General features: G+C 54.2%; 8 protein-coding genes and 1 non-coding gene across 9 annotated transcripts; 4 read left to right on the top strand and 5 right to left on the bottom strand.

The window, feature by feature from the left end:
- Window positions 1-1,871: 1,871 nt before the first annotated feature.
- On the top strand, window positions 1,872-2,352 carry VTN00DRAFT_3334 (uncharacterized protein; the record flags this gene model as incomplete). The annotated part of the gene is made up of 3 exons (XM_069429640.1): window positions 1,872-1,931; window positions 2,005-2,031; window positions 2,155-2,352. The coding sequence occupies 3 exons, from the start codon at window positions 1,872-1,874 to the stop codon at window positions 2,350-2,352; spliced, it is 285 nt and encodes a 94-aa protein (XP_069282864.1).
- A 326-nt stretch (window positions 2,353-2,678) lies between these two features.
- Window positions 2,679-4,113, bottom strand: VTN00DRAFT_3333 (uncharacterized protein; the record flags this gene model as incomplete). Its single annotated transcript, XM_069429639.1, has 8 exons — window positions 2,679-2,712; window positions 2,768-2,934; window positions 3,012-3,396; window positions 3,456-3,493; window positions 3,549-3,576; window positions 3,649-3,900; window positions 3,968-4,008; window positions 4,063-4,113. The coding sequence occupies 8 exons, from the start codon at window positions 4,111-4,113 to the stop codon at window positions 2,679-2,681; spliced, it is 996 nt and encodes a 331-aa protein (XP_069282863.1).
- Window positions 4,114-5,932: 1,819 nt separating this feature from the next.
- VTN00DRAFT_3332 (uncharacterized protein) lies at window positions 5,933-8,727 on the bottom strand (the record flags this gene model as incomplete). The annotated part of the gene is made up of 3 exons (XM_069429638.1): window positions 5,933-7,075; window positions 7,124-8,040; window positions 8,091-8,727. 3 exons carry the CDS (start codon window positions 8,725-8,727, stop codon window positions 5,933-5,935), a joined length of 2,697 nt encoding a protein of 898 aa, XP_069282862.1.
- Window positions 8,728-9,581: 854 nt separating this feature from the next.
- On the top strand, window positions 9,582-11,479 carry VTN00DRAFT_3331 (uncharacterized protein; the record flags this gene model as incomplete). The annotated part of the gene is made up of 2 exons (XM_069429637.1): window positions 9,582-9,667; window positions 9,784-11,479. 2 exons carry the CDS (start codon window positions 9,582-9,584, stop codon window positions 11,477-11,479), a joined length of 1,782 nt encoding a protein of 593 aa, XP_069282861.1.
- Window positions 11,480-12,073: 594 nt separating this feature from the next.
- VTN00DRAFT_3330 (uncharacterized protein) lies at window positions 12,074-13,021 on the bottom strand (the record flags this gene model as incomplete). Its single annotated transcript, XM_069429636.1, has 6 exons — window positions 12,074-12,121; window positions 12,197-12,275; window positions 12,325-12,437; window positions 12,514-12,788; window positions 12,878-12,923; window positions 13,016-13,021. The coding sequence occupies 6 exons, from the start codon at window positions 13,019-13,021 to the stop codon at window positions 12,074-12,076; spliced, it is 567 nt and encodes a 188-aa protein (XP_069282860.1).
- A 326-nt stretch (window positions 13,022-13,347) lies between these two features.
- VTN00DRAFT_3329 (uncharacterized protein) lies at window positions 13,348-14,754 on the top strand (the record flags this gene model as incomplete). The annotated part of the gene is made up of 5 exons (XM_069429634.1): window positions 13,348-13,484; window positions 13,530-13,617; window positions 13,668-13,842; window positions 13,896-14,279; window positions 14,342-14,754. 5 exons carry the CDS (start codon window positions 13,348-13,350, stop codon window positions 14,752-14,754), a joined length of 1,197 nt encoding a protein of 398 aa, XP_069282859.1.
- Window positions 14,755-15,209: 455 nt separating this feature from the next.
- On the bottom strand, window positions 15,210-15,313 carry VTN00DRAFT_t222. Its single transcript has one exon. It is a non-coding gene; the product is annotated as a tRNA-Asp (tRNA).
- Window positions 15,314-16,214: 901 nt separating this feature from the next.
- On the top strand, window positions 16,215-17,639 carry VTN00DRAFT_3328 (uncharacterized protein; the record flags this gene model as incomplete). The annotated part of the gene is made up of 1 exon (XM_069429633.1): window positions 16,215-17,639. The coding sequence occupies one exon, from the start codon at window positions 16,215-16,217 to the stop codon at window positions 17,637-17,639; it is 1,425 nt and encodes a 474-aa protein (XP_069282858.1).
- A 1,288-nt stretch (window positions 17,640-18,927) lies between these two features.
- On the bottom strand, window positions 18,928-20,609 carry VTN00DRAFT_3327 (uncharacterized protein; the record flags this gene model as incomplete). Its single annotated transcript, XM_069429632.1, has 3 exons — window positions 18,928-20,219; window positions 20,339-20,466; window positions 20,515-20,609. 3 exons carry the CDS (start codon window positions 20,607-20,609, stop codon window positions 18,928-18,930), a joined length of 1,515 nt encoding a protein of 504 aa, XP_069282857.1.
- Between the last annotated feature and the right edge of the window lie 227 nt (window positions 20,610-20,836).

The raw sequence follows: 20,836 nt of genomic DNA, 5'->3' as shown, positions 1-20,836 counted from the left end.
TACGCAAAAAAAAACTTTTGTGAAAAGGCCACTTGAGGATAAGAAGTTCTCGGTCGGAACTTCAAAGTTATGGAGGTGCTTAATTTAATTAATTAACTTCTTTGCTTTTGTGTGTGTGTGTGTGTGTGTGTGTGTGTGTGTGTCTGTCTGTGTGGGGTCTGACGTTATCTTATCTCATCTTCTCTAACTAGAAAGCAAGACAAGGCAAAGATGTTCTTTCTTACCTGCACCACCACCACCACCGCACCGCATGGTATAGTATGGTATGCACAGAAAGAAGTCCCAGAAGTACCAGCTTCCGGACCCCCTCGTGCGTTTATATAAGTAGGTACTTGGCAATAATCGAATCCAGATAGATTTTTTTTTCTTCTTCTTTTTCTTTTTCTCTCCTCTTTTTATTGTTTCATCTAGATTGGCTCAGATGCTGCTTTCAGTTCAAATAAAATCAAATCAAATCCATGACCCCGACCTTGATTAATCGAATCGAATCGATGGTGCCGGAAGACAGAAAAAAGATGTTGTTTTCTTTTTATCGACGACTCTGATTTTGACTCGATCCGATGGTGTGTAGTATAATGTGATCCGATGCACAGCGGGGGAAAAAAAAAACCCCCCGTTGAGACAAGGCGAAGCAACAGCTGACAGGTATACTCCAGATCTTCTTGTATCGTGTTTAATATGCAGAAACTCCCGTTGATTATTATCGCCATAGAAAGCGTTGTATCGATCCGCTCCGATGCAATGTATGTACAGTTAACATACATACAACATATGAAATATCGTATATCGTAAGTAGCCCGAAAGCATCAAATAAATCATGCCATGCCGCAATCCTACTCATCTCCACCCGTTAGCGACCTAAGTAAGTGGTCAGATTACCAAAAAAAAAGGCACATGATCTTACCTTCATCCCATCACATCCTCCCTCATCATTCATTCATTCATTTCATTCATTCGTATCCACATACACAAGAAGATGCAAACACGTCGTGACATTCGCATCGAAATCAGATGCTATACTATACACCCCGCCTCGCATACCCATCCTCCCTCCTCCACCAAAAGACATAATACGGACCGCTGGCGGGCGCGACGCCCCAGCCGCGGGGGTGGTAGAGGTGGTAGTAGTGGATCAGGAACATCTTTAGACCCCTTTTTTTCGTTTGTTGTGTTTCCTTCCTGTACGGAGATCCCGGAGGGTTTAGGAGAAGTGTGCTGCGGTGTGGTGTGGTGTGGTGAGTTACAATATAGATAAAGATAGATAGGTAGATATAGATCCCGACGGTCTCTCAGAATAGATAGACAAGATAGATCCGCAAAACGTCACGGTCTTCTATCAAAGACAAAGACAAAAAACAATATAATATAATATATTAAATCAACCAGGACAGGACACAACCCGCCTCGTCTGGGCTTAGGTCAGGTCAAGTCAGGTAGGTAGATAGATAAATAGATATCTAGATAGATTAAGGTACAAAGAAAGAAAAATTAAATGAAAGAAGGTTCATAAGTACCTAACCTATACTCTACCTATCGGACCCAGTACCACGGACACCCCATCCAAAAGAAGTATCACCCTGCGTGACGGTGAACTCATCCCGTTGCCATCAGGACATCAGGCGGAAAGACAGACGTACGCCATGATGACAGCATCGCTTGCCCCCCTGAAGTTAGTCTGATAAGGCAAATCTGTCTTATCTATCTACACGGGGAGAATAATAGTAATCCGGCCTTATACTGACTTTTTTCCAAGTAATACTGTACATACATCCACCTCCACCTCCCGCGACTTTCAAAACTCAAATACATACAGTACATACTTGAACTCCAAAAAGCCGCAGGACAGGACAGACAAAAAGCAAAGCGCAACCATGGCCTCCGAATACGCCAGAGACGTCGGGCGCAACCGCGAGATGGACCCGCATATACTGGTGCGTCGTTATTCCCTTGATGATAAAAACGTTGTCAATCAATAATCTAGCTAATCGAATGATCAAACGCTAGAGACACAACATGGACATGGACACACTGGTACGCTCCCCCTCCTTCTCCATCGGCCCAGTCATGTCTTATCTGTCCACCCATCTATATCTACTTTGATGATCCTTGGGCATCCGCCTACACCATCTAACCACAATGACTTGAGGGACATAGAACATGATCGCCGATAAACGCACCGCAGCGACACCCTCCAACTCGGCGACAGGCTCCGGCAGCGGCGGGCGCAAGGGGTCGCGATCGCGGCGGAAAGTCAACACGGGCACGAACGCGACGCGGAGCACAGGTCGACGGGCGAAGCACACGTCGCGATCGAGGACGAGGTCGAGGGGGAGGGCGAATACGGAGCAGTGAGCCATATGGGTCTTGTCACCGTTGCATTGGTTGTTACATGATATTTGAGAAAAGGATGAACGAGGATTATATCAGAATGTGTTGATATGAGTTATGTACGTACTGTAGACATGCGCTATAACTGAAATATATGTATTTATATGCATACGTACTGTTGTTCCACTCTGTCCAATTCTCTGCTGTTAGCCTACTACACACCGTACTATACTCCGTGTATACTATTTTCTGTCGCAAAACATGCACACTCGCTGGGACTGTAGCAGTGACAGCCAGGTATAATGTGTCCGTATATGCATGATCATCCATCTGGACCGAGATAGATCGATCTAATTTTCCGGCTTTTGCGCCCATATAACGTGACTTTTCTTTATATCAGCCGTCCGCCTGGCATGGCGCATGATGCGGAAGAACTTACAAGTTATGTATAGCATGATACTTCTTATTCAAAACATCCTGCCTCACTTTGGCATTGAACACCTCGACCTCAGTCTTACTCCACTTCAGCACCTCCGTGAAGGGGACGTTGGTAAAAGCATCGACCCCGTCCAGGTACATCCGCGCCATGTAAGCTCCGATCTCTTTCTACAATGGTGTTAGTACCAGCAATAGCAGTGACAAGGATTAAGTACCCAGGTAGGTACCATGCACATTCGACTTGCCATTTTCTGATCCTTTGGCCACGTCCCAATCGGCAATCTAAACACCTCATGATGAATATTCACAAACCCTGCATCCTTCAGCCACCCCTCGAGATGCGGTCCTGGGTTAATATGTCTCTCTCCAATCGCCTCATCAATCAGATTGAGCATCCGGAAGACATAATTGTCCGGCGTGACGCTGCCGTCCTCGCAGTGGACCGGGTTCTGTGTCTCCTGGAACTCGACCCATCCGCCGGGTCTCAGATTGTCGTAGCACTGGCGGACTAGACGCGGCCAGTCCTTGATGGAGGCGGCGAAATAGCGCTCGTGGATATAGTCGAAGGGCTTCTCGTGGGCCCAGTCAGATTCGACGTCGTCCACAAGGAACTTGACATTAGGAGGGACCCTGTGGACCATGTCAACTGTCGGATCGCTGGGACATAGTTGTCACCTGCTGGTACTTACCATGACGGCTGGATTGGACTCAGATCGTTTCCGAGAATCTGTTTGTCACTCTTGGTTAATTGCCCTGTACGTCAGGTTAAATCGGCGCCATACCATTTCCGCATTTGGATACTTATCTCCCCTAAACACATCACCAAATCAGTGTCAAGAAGACTGGAGGGGAATCTAGGCTCGATGGGCTATGATTACGTACATCTCTATAGCCCATATCCCCGTCCCCGTCCCCATATCCAGTATCCGCGCGCCATCCGGCTGGAAGGGCGCAAAATGCAGCCTCCCGCCGCAGGTGAGATGGACGAGAATGTGGTGGAAGAAGTCAAGACGGTCCTGCTCTTCCTCGTCGTTCGGGAACTGGTAGCTACCGGAGTGGTAGGCGTGGTAGCGGCGACCGTGGGTGTAACGGTAGTCGAGGACGCTGGAGGTGAGAGATGCGGAGTAGGTTGACCTAGTAACAGGCACGGTTAATAACTTGAGGTTGAGACAGACGTAGACGAGGCATGGATTGACGGTACAGCTCTTCACGGTAGTCCGACTCTGATGCTGTGTCTGCTGCCTGCATCGATTGTTAGACAGGTCTTCGAACAGGGTGCATACACAGGTGGCCTACCTGATCGACTTCCAACACGGCAGGCTGGGCAGGAGTCGCGAGTTCCGCCATTGTAAACTTGTTATAGAAGAGTGTGAACTCTTAAAGCTGCGAAGGCTCCTCCCTAACTAGATAAGGGCTAGAAAGGGGGTTAACAAGCGATATGACGGTGATACCCAACTGGAGAGACAGGATTAGATTGAACGGTCCGCTACCCTCGAGGGCTGGGCAGTCATTATATATATATATATATATATATCGCTCTGTGAAAGAGCCCCCCCAGTTGGCCAAGTGAAAAAGCTAGGGAACGTACAGCACTAAGTACCGCGTCCCTTTACTGATCAGCAATGACCGTCCTTGCCTACCCCTCACGATAGCTGCTGCGACCGACATTGCGGCACATTGGCGGGTAGTAAAGTCCCGAGTCAGCTTCGCTCACTGCTCCTCTGCGCACAGGCTTAATGCAGATGGTCTTCCGTCATCCAGGGACCCCTGCCTAGCAGCTTTGGAAGTTTGCTATCTGATATCCATGTGATTTCTAAGCCATGGGAGGTGGCCACTATGTAGTAGGCGCCAACAGCCCCTGAGTGAAGTTCTCAGATTGGATTACATTGGAAACAAAAGCAGCAATATAAACGGCTTGTGAATAGGGAACCCTGAGGCACAAAATTTTCGACAGCTTACTGTCACAGTAGAGGTACATTCGGACATCCTACTTCGAATGGCAGGTAACGAACAGGATGCAGTAGCGTCTTCGCTTATCGGTAAATAGTGCCGCTCCATCCAATGGTAAGATTTTCGGCAACGCAAATAAATCAGTCACTCCGTCGCCGATTAGTACTGCCATATACCCGCATTAACGGTCGCAGAGCAGGATTATCTGGAGGTTTGGGGGCGGCTCCAGTGACATTGACATGGACGGTTCCGGGGAACTCGGGACGGACACTGTTTGCTTAGCCTAGAGAAACTAGTTGCAGGAGCCTCGGGGGCTTCACTCACTCACCTGCTGCGTAAAACCTACAGCACCTTTATCTTCACAGACTGATTTCTGCTCAGCTAACATTGCAGAGGGGCTGCATTCACTCAATGGGCACTGTCCAAATGGCTGCTGCATTGATCTTCGTGATGACTAGGATGCTAAGTGCGCATGGGAAGGAGATTGAGGGGGTTAAATAGGTCGTTTTGGGGGGGGGTTTGATTGACTCGCAGAACGATCCAAGGAGAGGACTACTCCTCCCCGAGGTCAATGGGGAAATTTTGCCTCTCCCATTATTCCACCTGACAGTGCTTTTGCCAGACCTTTCATTGCACTTCCAACCAAGCGATCCAAAGAGCAATTGGGCAGTATGATGGATGACGGATTCCTGAGCAAAGCCGACTGAGTCCCCTCCAAGCAACAACACAGCACGGCGGGGTATCTCGGACAAGGATGCAGACTAGCAAACGATATGGCAAAAGTACTGTACACTACTACCGTATGCAACTGGATCCTATGCCTAGCCTGAGCCATAAAACATGAAGACCACCTGCTACGAGTCGAATACCGATTGATCTAATGTCTGCATTCTGGGATATATATATATATATATATATTCACAACAGATCAATATCATTTCCTTTGCATTGATTTTCATCCTGTGCAACAAACATATCTTTCCAGTGGTATCTCTAATATACATGTACATACAAAGCCAAGGAGGAAAAAAAAAAAAAAAGGACGCAGCGGTCCATAACTTCGTTCCATCGTCATCAAGAGGATCGTAAAAATTAAAAATGCAAGCACACAACACATGTGTCAGGTTCGAGCCATATATGTAGACCAATCAGGATAGGCAAGATCCCGAACTCTATGTCCCAACGACGTTAGATAGATCCCGACCGGCAGAAACCCTCACATCACCACACAGTCCTTGCTTTTATCCTTCGGTCGATCTGGGAGCCTTGGAGAGGCACTGGCGCCAGGCGGCCGTCTTCCCATCTGCGTCGGTGTACGAGAGTACGCCGACGAGAGGTTTTCCTGAGACGATGCCTCATGATGTGGATGTCCGGGAGGGGGAATGTACGGAGGACCGTTGGCGGCCTGCTCGTAGGTGGGTGGAGGGGCGTCGTCCGGCCCGTCGAGGGTCTGACCGACAGATGGGATAAGATTGCGAGTGTCCAGATTGCGAGGGTTTCGAGGAGGTATAGCGGGCCGAGGGTTCTGGCCGGGGCGTCCACATCGACCGCCACCGCCGATGCTGCCGGAAGATCGGTTGTGGGGACCACGCGACCCTGGATGTCCGACCGGATAGTAAGGGGTTGAAGCACGTCGACTGTGGTTCTGCGCATTCCTCCTCATCTCCTCGCGCTGGGCTTCCTCCTGGAACTGGAGGGCCAGCGCATAGGCATAATCTGCATCCGTCTGCTCCTGGGACGTCGAGCCGACGTTCCGCTCGCCTGAGCTTGTTACACGATTGGCGCCGCTGCCGGTCACTCTCTGACCAGCACGGTTGGAAGGCCCAGACGGACCGGCACCGACGGGGCGGAAGTCGCCCGAAAAGAATTCCGCGTTGAAACCATTGACGTCGACCAGAGACTCCCAGACGACCTCGGCATGGTTTGCGTAGCCGGCATCGGTCACCAGTGTGAAGATCTGATGCGACCGTGGATGTTTGTAGATCGTCGAGAAGTGATCGTTCCGGAACAGAATGGAGACCGACCCAGGCGCCAGCGTCTTTGCGAGATGGGAGAGTCCGAAGACGCTCAGCTGCGTCGCATTCTCCACATCCACGAAGCTCTGGATGGTCTGGATATCCCGCATCAACGTTTCTTCCTCGGGACTCAGCGAGCCGCCGCGGAACACACGATCTTCCAGCTCTTCCTTGCGGAAATGAAGCAGCTGGATGTCTTCGTGATATTGGGCCACGCGGCTTAGAGCCGCGTGAGCTTCCGTCGAGGGATCGGCCAGCCAGCCGTGTATCAGAGGCAATTTGAATGTGCCGTAAAGGCGGATGTCGCTGGTTTCGAGGAAAGATCCCACTGCGTCCTTTGACTCCTACACACCGTCAGCCGGTGCCAAGCGGCACAAGAGGACCAAACCTACCAGAGTCAGCCGGGGGTTGACGTTCATCCCCGTGTGTAGCATGGTCAGAAATCGGCTGAGAGCCTCGATGTCGGGAAACTCCTCGTCAGGACCATGGCACGTGGTAAGCTCGTCAAACAGCGCCTCGATGAGCAATCCCAACGAGATGTGCTCCCTTGTGTGCAGAGCCCTGACGATGGGCGTCTGTGCATCTTTCGGTGCGCGCATCACGAGCCCGTTGACGAGGGCCAACAGCGGACACGGCCCATTCTTGTTCTGGACCAAAACCGGGGACTGGCGTAGTTTGCCAGTATGGTCGGTCCAGTTGATGTGACGGATCGCGTAAGTTTCGGATTTTTGCCCCTTCTGTCTTGCGAGCGCCGCGTCGGAGAGCGGTGCAGGTCGGGACGGCTTCGAAAGTTCTTTTTCTTCAACAGGACGGGCCTGCTGGTCGAGCAGGTGAGCCCCTTGCGGCTCACGAGACTCGGATGGGCCCGATCCCGGTGCCACAGAGGAAGCTGTCGGGTCGTGTTTGGTGTCAGTCTCCGTTTTCGGGGCATCGTCGAACTGCAGGAGGTCCTGAGACGAGTTTGGTGTAACATTAGAAAGCGAGGGAGTAACTATCCGGCTTTCATAAACCGACTGTTCTGGCGGGTGTTCCTGGTGGTTATCATGATCGTTGCTCGCCGTAAAATGATGTTCCGATGTGGTAGCGGAAGCCTGCGCATGTGGCTCCCGATGGGCGTCGTGGCCATCGGGTAAACTGGCAGCTGAGTCGAGGGTCTGCGATGACCAGGGAGCAGATCCATCTTCGTATGCTGGCCGCTGATACTGGGGATGTTCGAGATTCGGATCACGGCGTTCCTCCGCCCACGGCGACTCGGACGCCGGGGGGTCTATGAGAGACAGATGAGCGGTCATAGGGATAAATCCTTCGGCTGAGAGCCTGTAAGCAAACCGTTCTGACGGTAGGAACAAAGGAACTCACTCTGACTCAGTCTGTCCTCAGAATCGTCCTGACTCTGACCGTTTGGATATGGTGAACCCTCCACCGGACGAACGTGGTCTCCATGATCCTCCCACGGGTTCGGATCCTGCTGCCTGGCTCTGAGGAATGGATTGTTGGACTGCAACGGGGGTGATCGCTGTTCGGACCACTCCTGCATCTCCTGAGCGTGGTTCGACTGAGCTTCCTCCGCCGCCTGCCTTCTCTGCGTGCTGGAGACCAGGATGGCCGGGACTCGACCTGTGCCCGGCTTGGGCTCGTCCTGGGCCTCTTCCCGCTGTTCAGCCTGTCCGCTCGATGGGACGCTGTTCCGCTCCGGACCTTCGACCAGCTCGTCGGCCCACGGGTTCCGGGGTTCCTTGAACGAGGCGGCCACGGGGGATCGCTGGGCCTGGTCGAGCGGCATCAGATCGAAGGCGGGGGAGGTATGGAGGTCGGGAGAATAGACCGACTCTCGCGGCGGCGTGTGAGGGGTCTGGGAGGAGCTGCGGGCTCGCGCTGGACGGGTCAGACGGTTGGGAGTCGCGGGAGAGGACGGAGACGTGGGCGACGACTCCGAACGAGCATTCCCCCTCTCGAAGGCGTCGATACCAGGGGGCGGCGGTTTCCGCAGGACCATGGGAGGGAAAAGCGCCGTGCAGAAGCGGATCAAAAGGGAGGGATGCCAGATGGACGATACGAGAGACCCGTCATGTAGCTTCGATAGGCGCGCGGCAGCTGCAGCAGGGATATCGTACGAGCCAGGCTCCAGTATCAAAACAGGGAAGTATAGGGTATCTTTCTCGCTACAGATCGATGGCAGGAGATACAGAATGGAGAGAAGTTTCGACTAGCCAAGAAGCATACGTAACCGTGGAAATCGAAGGGGTATACGCGGCTTGCCAGGTACTACGGCGGTTGTAGTCGCTCGGGCGGTCACCGCGACGTTCCACGCAAGGCCAGAATAAATACGGGAGGGCGCAGGCTGCAACGTCAGGCTGCCTGCATACGATGCGGTTCGCGGCTGCTTGCGGGGAACGGGCGGTGCGACCTGCGAGGGACCGTACGTCTTTCGTGACAGGCCCCGTCGGGGCGCAGCAGGGCGCAGCAGGGCGCAGCACAGCGCTGCGCTGTCTGGTATGGTACGGTACGGTAACCAGTTATGTTAACTAACTTAAGTTAGTTAGTAACTCTGTTAGTTAACTAACTAACGGGTATCGCTTACATCAGCAACCGGAGAAAGGTTGACGCGGTGACCCAACGGTGACGTCGATCCGGGGCCCGGAGCAGCGTTGTTCCGGCCGGCGTGGGAGAGCTCCGCGTGGCCCGTGCGTCACAAAGAAATCCCATCCCTGTGCTTTGAGATACAGCATGAAGCGCGACGAGAGACGCCGCATTCTCCTCCCTCCCCTCGTTCTCCTCTCCCTCTCCGTCCTCTCCAAGGTCTGGATCTTCGGCAAGATCATGCGCTGACCCTCCGAAGTCTGACCCACCATGCATTCCTACATCCGGCCCCACGAATATGTCGCGCTCCGCCTGCCCTCCGATGTGACCAAGGTCATCCAGCTCACGCCCAACACGTACGCCAATTCCTGTATTCTACCTTTCTTTAGCTATGTCTGTTGGCTGTGCATCAGATTTGGCAATCTATGTTTCTATCAATTTTATATATATCGACCTGCTGACACGCCTCAAGAAATATCTCCCTAGGGAAATATGGAACCTTCCCCGCCAACCAGATCATCGGCCGGCCCTTCTACCTGACCTTTGAGATCCAGGACGAACCCGACGACGACGGCTACGTCCTCCGCGTCGTCTCCGCCGCGGAGCTGCACGCCGAGGCCCTCATCACCGAGGGCTCCGGCGAAGCCGACGGCGAAGGAGAGGACCTCGAGCCCAGCATCAGCGATGGCGGGGTCAACGCGCGCAACAACCGCGAGACGGTCGACGACGGCTCGGCGCAGAAGCTGACGCTGTCGGAGATCGAGGCGCTGAAGAAGCAGGCCACGGGCGCCGGACGAGAGATCATCGCGAAGCTGCTCGAGTCGCATTCCGCCCTGGACCAGAAGACCGCCTTCTCCCTCGCCAAGTACACGCTGCGGAAGCGGAAGAAGTTCCTGAAACGGTTCACCGTGCTTCCCATGGACGTGGGCCTGCTCACGGAGTGGATGCTCGAGGAGAAGGACGCGGGCAGGATCATGGAGCTGCGGGACGAGCTGATCGGGCTGATCGGATGCTGGGGCAATGTGCACCACGGCGGGAATCCGTCGCTGGACGAGACGATCCCGGTCAAGCCCAACGGGCGCTACCTCATCGTGGATGAGACCGGCGGTCTCGTCGTCGCCGCGATGGCGGAGAGGATGGGAATCCTGCACCCCCACCACGACGACGAGGACCAGGACGGAGAGCCGGAGCAGCCGTCGAACGAGCCGTCGCAGGAGCAAAGCGGCGAACCAAACACAAATAACGCGCCAGGCACCCAACAAGAGGAAAAACTCCCCATCCGCAAACGCCGCCGTCCACAACCCATGTCCGCCTCCGGCACAACCCTGACCCTCCTCCACGCCCACACCCAGCCGAACCTCTCCCTCCTGAAATACTTCGGCTTCGACGTCTCCAACCCGGACGAAACCCACCCCTTACACACACACCTCAAGACCCTCTCCTGGCTCCAGCTCGTCGACCCAGCCGCCGACCCCTTATACGCGAACGAACCGGAGACCGTCCCAGACGAAGTCCTCGCAACCTGGAAACCCAACAAACGCAGCCTGTACTACCGGAAGAAGAACCGGTTCGCGCGGGTGCGGAGCGTCGTGGACGAGACGCGCGCGGGCGGGTTCGACGGGCTGATCGTCGCGAGTCTGATGGAGCCGGCGTCGGTCCTGAAGCATCTCGTGCCGTTGCTGGCGGGGTCTGCTCCTGTCGTCGTGTACTCCCCGACCATCGAGCCGCTGGTTGAGCTTGTGGACCTCTACTCGACAGCGAGACGGACGGCATATATCAACCTGAAGCGAGAGCTGGAGGAACGAAAACAACAGCAGCAAAACCAACCCTCCCCATCCTCGTCAACATCCCCGTCCACCCCCCTCCCCTCCCACGACCAAGACCAAGACCCAGACCTAAACGCCGACTTCCCCCTCGACCCCACCCTCCTCCTCGCCCCCTCCCTCCAAACCGCCCGCGTCCGTCCGTACCAGGTCCTCCCGGGCCGCACGCACCCGCTCATGTCCGGCCGGGGCGGCGCGGAGGGGTACATATTCCACGCGGTGCGGGTGATTCCGAGTTCGGAGCGGATCGAGGCGCGGGGGACGGCGAGTCGGAAGAAGAGGAGGGTTGGAGGGACAGAAGTGAGTACGCCGGCGGGGACGGGGACGGGGACGAGTGCCAGTTAGGGGATTGGGGATGGCGGTTGTTAAATCAAATTAAAGGCGTAATAGGATACTTTACCTGACCCTGTCGGTCTTGTTTTGATGTTTCGATGTTTGATGTTTGATGCATTTTATGGGTGTATAATTTGACAAAAAAAAAAAAAGAAAAAAGGCGATGTGATTTGCTTTGAACCGGCTCGTCTAAATGAATCAAGATGAGCAGACGAAACAAAGAAAAGTTTCCATGTTTTTCTACATGTTTACATGTATAGATATTGATAGAGAGACAGACAGATAGACAGATGTCGATACTTCCGGATGCATCCTATCATCCGGACAGGAGACGCAGATTAAAAAAAAAATAAGGAGCAATAAAAAGAACCAGACGCAGAACGAACACTACATTTGACCTCCCTTGTTGCTATTTATCGCTTGCTGGTCAACTCATCCTGTACACCTTGATAGATATTCGACTGCACACCGGGCTAGTTTCTGCAAACAGGACCGGAGACGCTTTTCGGCGGAACAGCGGTATCAATACTTAGATCAGATAAGCTATAAAAAACGGGTGAAACGATATACCATGCGAAAGACAGACAGACGGACAGACTACCCTATCTACAGACTCTTGCCCATGAACTTCCGTCTCGTGAAGCTGAGCCACCACTGTGGAGACGTCAGCTCAGTTCACATATATACAGTTTCTGAACCTGGAAAATAGGATTTAAGGGATCAACGCACCTTAGACGGGCCCACACCGCCGGGGTATAACCTCGCGTGCAACCGGATCGCGATCTCCTGCCGGACCTGGGAGAGGTACCTGCAACAAGTCAGTACCACATGCCATCAGAACGAACGGGCAGACATACTGCCTCAGCGTCTCCGCATCCTGACGATCCCGCGGCGGCTCGAAGGCCTGGTTCAGCGGGAAGGACACGTCACCGGGGATGGCGAAGTGGTCGAGAGCGGTGTTGATCAGGGCCTGGTCCAGCGTCAGTCACCACACCACATCTACCACACACATGCTGAACATCGTCTAGAATGTCTATGAGACACACCTTCTCCGCCTCTCTCGACGACATGCCCGGCTTCACCTTGCTCAGACACTCGCTGATGAACAGGATGCCGTAGATGAGCATGCGGTCCGCGGGGCCCTTGATCTCGAAGTTCCGGAAGAAGGCATTGGCGCGGAAGAGGGAGAGGATCTCGTCGACGCAGTCGTACGACTCGCTGTTCGGGTCGATGTCGGTCTCGTCGGCGCCGGAGGGCAGCGGGGGGAGGGTGTATGCGGGGCCGCGCGTGCGAGTGCGGAGCGGGAGGAGGGGGAAGTTCCCTGTCGTCGTCGGTTAGTCGTCTGAGGATATCTGCTTGTAGGTCTATCAAAAAGGTCGTTTGTCCTTCTGCGCGGTGAGATCGCCGTACCTATCAGGGCAACGCCCTGGTCGTCGAGGAAGATGGAGTGGTATGCCTAGACGGATGTTGTTGCCAGCGTCAGCGGGAGTAGATCAGGACAGGACGAGACAGCGCACCGCAATACAGCGGAGGAGGAATCCAACATACCGGCATTTTGAAGGGTCCAGGAAACAGTCAATTCCCACCAGAGCCAGGGCGAGAAGGGGGCTTGTCGAGCGCGGCTCCGACGATGGTTGCGGTCAGGAGCCGTTGGATACGTCGACAGACCGCATGTCATGGACCGGACAACGTCGCCCGCCGCCGTAGGGCTGGCCATGATTTTCCGGCCCCGAACCTCTTTACGCGCTTCCGCTCGAGACGCGTCGGTCGAGCTTGATACCCAGCGAACACAACTCTCTGCTTGTTTCTGATTCACAATTAGATTGTTTTTTTCTTCTTTGTCTTGTCAGTTTTCTTTTCTAATTGTTGGTAACTGCACAATGTCCGACTACGAAGATGACATGGACGTGGACGTTCCGTCCAAAGATGCGATCCAGTTCAGCTCCTCCGACGCAAATGCAAAGGGCAAGAGGACGGTTGCAGACCTGCCGGTCGAGGCACAAGACAACCTGCCTTGGTATAAAGATTATCTCCTTCACGAGACCTCTGGCTGACTCTTCAGGGTTGAGAAGTACCGCCCAAACACCCTGGGCGACGTCTCCGGACACCGGGACATCATAGCTACCATCAACAGATTCATCGACTCGAATGTAGGGTCCGCTTGATCTATATCCTGTGTTTCATGCTAAACTCGACAAAGCGATTACCGCACCTCCTCCTCTATGGCCCCCCAGGAACCGGAAAGACATCCACCATCCTCGCCCTCGCGCGACGGATATACGGCAGCAAGAACATGCGGCAGATGGTGCTCGAGCTGAACGCCAGTGACGACAGAGGCATTGAGGTTGTCCGAGAGCAGATCAAGACGTTTGCCAGTGCGTCCATCTTGCTACGCCCGTGCTCCATACTGCAAGCTGACCATCCGCAGGCACAAAGCAGATCTTCTCCGTCGCGCCCTCAGCAGACTCCGGCTCCACCCTCGGGGCCTTCAAGTTGATCATCCTGGATGAAGCGGACGCGATGACCGCGACCGCGCAGATGGCGCTCCGCCGCATCATGGAGAAATACACCGCCAACACCCGGTTCTGCATCATCGCCAACTACACACACAAGCTGTCGCCGGCCCTGCTGTCGCGATGTACGCGCTTCCGGTTCAGCCCGCTGAAGGAGGCGGACATCCGGTCGTTGGTCGACCAGGTGATCGAGAAAGAGCGTGTGCGGATACAGCCCGAGGCGGTGGACAGTCTGGTCAAGCTCAGCAAGGGCGACATGCGACGGGCGTTGAACGTGCTGCAGGCGTGTCACGCGAGTAGTAAGATATCCCGGACCATATTTTAGCTGCGAAAGCTTATTCATTCTAATCAATTGCAACAGGCATACCGCTCCCCCTCCGCAACGCCCCCAAAGACCAACCGCCCCCAGAACCCGAGACCATCACCAACGAGACCATCTACAACTGCATCGCCGCGCCGCACCCGTCCGACATCCGCGAGATCATGTCGACGCTCCTCTCGACCAGCGACGTCACGTCGTGCCTGACGACGCTCAACACGCTGAAGCAGAACAAGGGTCTCGCGCTGGCGGACATCCTGAGCGCGCTGGGCGAGGAGCTGCAGAAGCTCGAGGTGCCGGCGCAGACGCGGATCACCTGGCTGGAGGGCCTGGCCGAGATCGAGTGGCGGCTGTCGGGCGGCGGCGCGGAGGCGGTGCAGACGGGCGGTCTGGTGGGCGTGATACGGAACGGGTGCGAGTTGATGGGCGAGAAGGGGGTCGCGATGGAGACGTAGATATACATCCATTGAGACCCGGCGTTAACCATTATCGTTACGATATCTTCCATCGAAATTGGTCTGGAGTTTAACAGGGTACAGATATGAGATTCAGCCGATGTTAGACATAATGTCATACCATGTCATGTCATCAGGAGCCGCAGCAACAGTAGACAGAGAACAAAAAACAGTTCCTTTCGGAGTTACATGTATGATGCACTCTCTATGGATGCTGTAGTGTAACCTAATACAAACGAACAAAAGATACTTTATTCTATCCACACAACACCGCCGGACCCAGGGATACGGCAATAGAAGATATCCCTCAATTAAATTATGCCTTACGTATGGACAAGGTTACTGTACTATATAGATCAAGCAAGGATATAACTGGTCGAGTCTCACTAACATGCGATAGATAATATTTCCCCACGCATTAAATGACAAGATATGGAAAAGAGAAAAAAAGAAGCCTCTCGAACGGGGAATCGAACCCCGGTCTCCCGCGCTTGTACCTGACCTGATTATGCAGCTATCAGATGACAAGCGGAAATCATGACCACTAGACCATTCGAGATAACTGATCGTACGGGTTTGCAGATAAAAAAAAATAAATTATAGGAGTCAGTCGACTTATCAACTCGATCATCTACTCCGCGGTATTAAAGAAATCGAAAATCAAGAGGGCGAATTTCCTTTTTCTTTCCCCTCAATTTTTTTATCTTTTGTTCCCGCCCACTCTTCGTATCACTGACGCATCCCATCCCATCCCACGCACATGTACAAAAGATGAGGGGTTTTGTCTTCGGCCACCTTCTTTTTTCCCCGACGTTGCATACATCAGATGCAAGATGTGCCATGGTGCGACGCACAGATCCTGGACTAAAACATGCAGGACATCACGCTCCGATGGGCTCGACCGGGAGAATTCTTCCCACGAGGCACACCGGGGATCGTCGATAGCCACGGCCCTTCCTCACATGGAGGGTCGACTCTCCCGAGCCATCCGGTCCGGTCCCTGAAAGTCAATGTTGACAGAAGAAGAAGAAGAATAACCAGGGAACATGCACGCCGGCACAGACCCCCATCCTCGGACATGAACAGAGGAAAAACAAGATTTAGTCATTATCAGAGATCGGGGTCCGCGCCGACTGCTGGCCCACTTGGACGATGCCCTAGCGGCGGGCAGGTATCGCGCATGTCGGGCTGCTCCGCCAATGGACGCTGTAACGTTGCATGGAAGCTTCTTGCTAGTCTGTCGAGACGACCGGAGCAAAAGCTAAACAGGGCCGGAGGGACCGTGGATGGAGACCGTCGAGATCCCCGCCGTGAGCTGTCAGATAAGACCGCCGTCCGCGGAGAAGAAGGGCGGGACATGGAAGGTGCAGCAGGTGAATATATATACTCCTTGACATCCCCGGATCTCTGTACTTCTTCTCTCCTCCTCCACCTGTTGTCCACCGTCTGACATCGCCAGGATGCACGCCCTGCTGGTCCTCTCGGCCCTCCCCTTCGCCCCGCTGGCCTCCGCGGAGAAGGTGCTCGGGGCCTACATCTTCGCTCGCCATGGAGATCGCACTCCCAAGGTGTCGCCGCCCACCGAGCTGACCGACCTGGGATACCGCGAGGTCTTCATGGCCGGCAGCTACTGGCGCAGCCGCTACCTCGCCTCCGGCTCGCCCTCGCAGATTGCGAACATCAGCGCGGACGTCGTCGTGCCCGCCCAGATCAGCGCCTCCTCCCCGGCCGACGAGGTGCTCCAGAACTCGGGCACCGGTTTCCTGCAGGGCCTGTATCCCCCCGTGGGCTCGTCGGCCAAGCAGACCCTCCGCAACGGCACCACCGTCGAGGTGCCCCTGAACGGCTACCAGCTCATCCCGCTGACCATCCTCGAGACCGGAGAGGACAGCGAGGACTCCAAATGGCTCCAGGGCGCCTCCGACTGCCCCAAGGCCAAGATCAGCAGCAACGACTACTACTCCTCGTCCGGGTACAACAAGCTGCTCGACTCCACCAGCGACTTCTACCACTCGCTGGCCCCCATGCTGAGCCGCGCGTTCTCGAGCTCCGACATGACCTTCAAGAACGCCTACACCATCTTCGACTACCTCAACGTCGCCTCCATCCACAACTCGAGCAGCAACTTCCAGTCCGACAACCTATGGACGCCCAGCGTCCAGCAGCAGCTGCAAGTGCTGGCCAACGTGCACGAGTACGGCCTGGCGTACGACGCCTCGGAGCCGATCCGTGCCGTCGCTGGCGCCGTCCTGGCCGGCGAGGTGGTCTCCGCGCTGAACAAGATCATCACGTCCGGCGGCAGTTCCCCGTTGCTGAACATCCAGTTCGGCGCCTACGCCACCTTCCTCTCCTACTTCGGCCTGGCCCAGCTGCCCGCAGTCAGCCCCGACTTCACCGGCATCCCGGACTACGCGTCCTCGATGGCCTGGGAGCTGGTGACCAACTCGACCTCGTCCGGCTTTCCCCCGGCGTCGGAGATCAGCGTGCGCTTCCTCTTCCACAACGGCACCATCGACAGCGGTTCCGAGCCCACGGCCTTCCCGCTCTTCGGCCAGTCCAACACCCTGCTCTCGTGGTCCGACTTCGCGGACGGCATGAACAAGTTCGCCATCTCCTCGACCGAGCAGTGGTGCGAGGCGTGCGGCAGCACCACGGGCACCTGCGCCGGCAGCAACAGCTCCGACTCTTCCTCGGCATCTGCCTCGTCCAGCGACCACGGCATCTCGCGCGGCGTCGCGGGCGTCATCGGCGCGATGGTGACGCTGGGTGTGATCCTCGGGCTCGAGGCCCTGTTCCTGCTCTTTGGCGGGTTCCGACTCACAAAGAAGCGGGCTGGTTCTGAGGTGGACAGGACCACTGTCACTGTTGAGAAGCCTGTCGTCTAATCAACTCTCGAGGAGAGGTTCCCTGCTCAGACTTGCTCTGAGATAGCTTCAGTATGACTTTACTGATATATTTATTTTACATATTCATGAGAAGACGGAAAACGAATCGTACTGCTTATTGTGATGTGATGTGGTGGACATGATGGATGACACGATGCGATACGACATGATGACTCGGAGGGCTCACGGCTTAAACAGTACCAAAAACAGAAACCTAAATAAAAAATAATAATCCATTTCTATTTCAGTCCTGCAGCGATGCAACCCTATATTTATTAACATCTAGACCGTTCGGATACTAGTACTGTACAACCAGTACATACCACACCACCCTATGGTTCAATCTCTCTCTCCTTCTCTCTTTTTTTGTTCTTATATTCAATTGCGTACTGCCCAATTCACAATTGGGTCTGATGACATATGTTAAATTTCTAAACTGTTCTTTTTTTGTGATAGTAAGCACTACAGTACATACCTACATACCCATATTAAAACATAGGTAGCGATCGGCTGATCAGCAAAATCATACCTCACCTCAGTGCGTGTTGTGTGTCAGTAAAGTGTGTCTCCACACAAAGCTGGCTAGCTAGATAGATAGATATACAGTAGATATACCTCGCTAAAAAAAAAAATAAACCAAAATAAAATAATAAATTGCTGTATCCGAAACTCAACGGCCGGCCGGAGAAAACCTCCGCGGCAACGTACCTCCAGACTTACCTATGTACTAGCTGAAATCGCTTTTAGATAAATAACTCCAACAATAACAAGACCGAAAAACTCGGAGCACTGAGTCCTCCGAACTCGCTGCCGCGGACCGGAAGTGCAGGACGGTAGTTAACTAACCCGGACGGTTTACATAACATAACATGACGAGATAGTTAACGGGGGCCCGGACGCTGGGGCGTCTGTAAATTAGGTTATCTAAAGTATGTTATCTTATCTTTATCTACCTACAGTACCTACCTACCATGCACTACTATTATGACATACGTTAGGTACACAGTACAATATACCACATCCAGTTGGATGTTCAAATATATTGCTATAGAGTATAGCAATGATAATACCATAATACCATACATAGTATATAATTCATGAACCGCATGCTAAGTTTTGAGATATTATTTTTTTTCCCGCCCGGGCCCCCCCTCCCGCAGGATACCGACCGCACAATAAAAATTAAACAGGTTTAAAAAAGACGAGTCTCAATTCTTCATGCAACTAACACGTTACATCATGTGAAAATCCACCACATGGCAATTGTACTGGAGCAAGGCTACGACCACTACGGCCTCCACCGGAACGCCGGGTTACGCCAATCCAGATCCTGGATCTGCTTCTGGCTCAGCCCCGCCAGCTCCGCGTCAACATCCTTCCTCGCCCGCCGACGGTTATCCGCCAGCATCCAGAGCAGCAGCGCAACCGACACGATCAGCGTTATCGTCGACGTGGCCAGATTGAGCCCGTTACCAATGTGGTAGTCCGGTCCGTCAAAGGGCAGAAAGGACCAAGTCGAGATCAGCCCGCCGATATTGCCGAACATGACGTCCGTGCCGATGGCTGAGGAGCGCGCAGTGTCGGAGATAACGTTGGCCGAGACGTGGGCATTGCAGAGCGCGCCGAAGGAGAAGGCGCCGCTGGCGATGAGGAAGGTCGCGCCGTAGCGGACGCGCGCGTCCGTGCTGGCCAGAAACATGATGTACCCAGCCATCATGAGCGGGGCGCTGATGATGAAGAAGATGAGGCGGCGGTCGAAGCGCCAGCTGAGGAAGGGGAAGAGGACAGTGAAGAAGCCGCCGACGATGTAAGGGGGCACGGTGTGCAGTTGCTGTGAGATGACGCTGCTGTTTGGGTAGATGGTCTTGACGATGGTTGGGGCGAAGAAGGCCAGTCCCTGGACGGTGATGTTGTTGAGGAGGAAGATGAAGGACGTCGCGAGCGTGACGGGGCTGAAGATCCCGCGGAGGGTCTTGGGCAGGTCGAACTTGTCCAGGACTTCGGTCGTGCCGACACGCTCGGATTTGACTCGTGCCTCCGCCAGGTCTTTCTCCTCCTGGGTGAGCCACTTCGCCGTTGCGGGACGATCGGTGAGGGTGAAGAAGGAGATGATGGCCAGGCCGCAGGTGATGATGCCCTCAATGGCAAAGATCATCCTCCACTCGCGGAGACCGCCAAAGTGGGAGAGCTTCAGGATGGCGGATGCCAAAAGACCGCCAAAGGCCCCTGCCAGAGGAGCCATCACGATGTAGAGGGACAGGCGGAAGGCCAGCTCGCTTCGTCTGTACCACCGCGACATGTAGTATGCGATTCCCGGCAGCATGCCAGCTTCGAAAAGACCGAGCACGAAACGGACCCCAGCAGCGCTGTGGATGTTGTGCACGAAAGCGGTGCCGAGGGAGGAGATCCCGAATCCGAGCACGAGAGCAGGGATGAACCATCCCGGCCCTATCCATTTGCAGGCCATGTTGGATGGGATTTCAAAGAGGATGTACGAGATGTAGAATATGGAAAGGACGATATTGTAATCATTGCCTTTAAGACCAAGGTCCTTTTCGAAACCGGCGAGCTTTGCATTACCTGCATGAGCAGTGAGCATAACCCTAGTCACCACTCAATTTATACGTTTCAAAATGGAGTACATATTAGAAAACAGAGGATTCAATGGGGAACTGTAACGCCGAATTATGGAGGTTTACCGATGTTCGCCCTGTCAATAAAGCAGAACAGATACAACAGCGAAACCGTTGGAACGATGTACAGATCGATCTTCCAGCGAAGTTTAGCCTCAGCTCTGGGGTCGAATTGCACGAGCGAGTGACCATACCTAGATCGGGTGAGCAATCCGCGTTTCTATGTACTCCCGAAAACTCACTGGTTAGTCGCCGCATGGCCATGCTCGGCGGCCTCATGTGTTGTCTCCTCGTGGAGCGCTTCCTTGTGGTTGGCGCCTGGCTTCTCGTCGGCCATTCCGGGAGGACGCTGTACAGAATCCATTGCTCTTCCCGGACTCTGTGGTCTCATAGCCAGCTGGGAGGAGAGGAATGGAAAGAAAAGGAGATAGTGAGAATCCAGAGACCAGTCCAGGGCCAACGGTAACAGAAAAGCAGCAGGTGAGGAAAACGTCGAGGCCAGACGGACAGAGCAGGATATAAAAGCTGATCTCTGCTAGCTTTCTTGGCCTTTCGGGAGCTTGC

This window comes from Thermoascus crustaceus (genome assembly GCF_041956765.1).
Source record: "Thermoascus crustaceus strain CBS 181.67 unplaced genomic scaffold VTN00scaffold_14, whole genome shotgun sequence".
NCBI lineage: Eukaryota > Fungi > Ascomycota > Eurotiomycetes > Eurotiales > Thermoascaceae > Thermoascus > Thermoascus crustaceus.
Note: the sequence above shows the minus strand (reverse complement) of the source record. Positions and strands in the feature narration are given on the sequence as shown.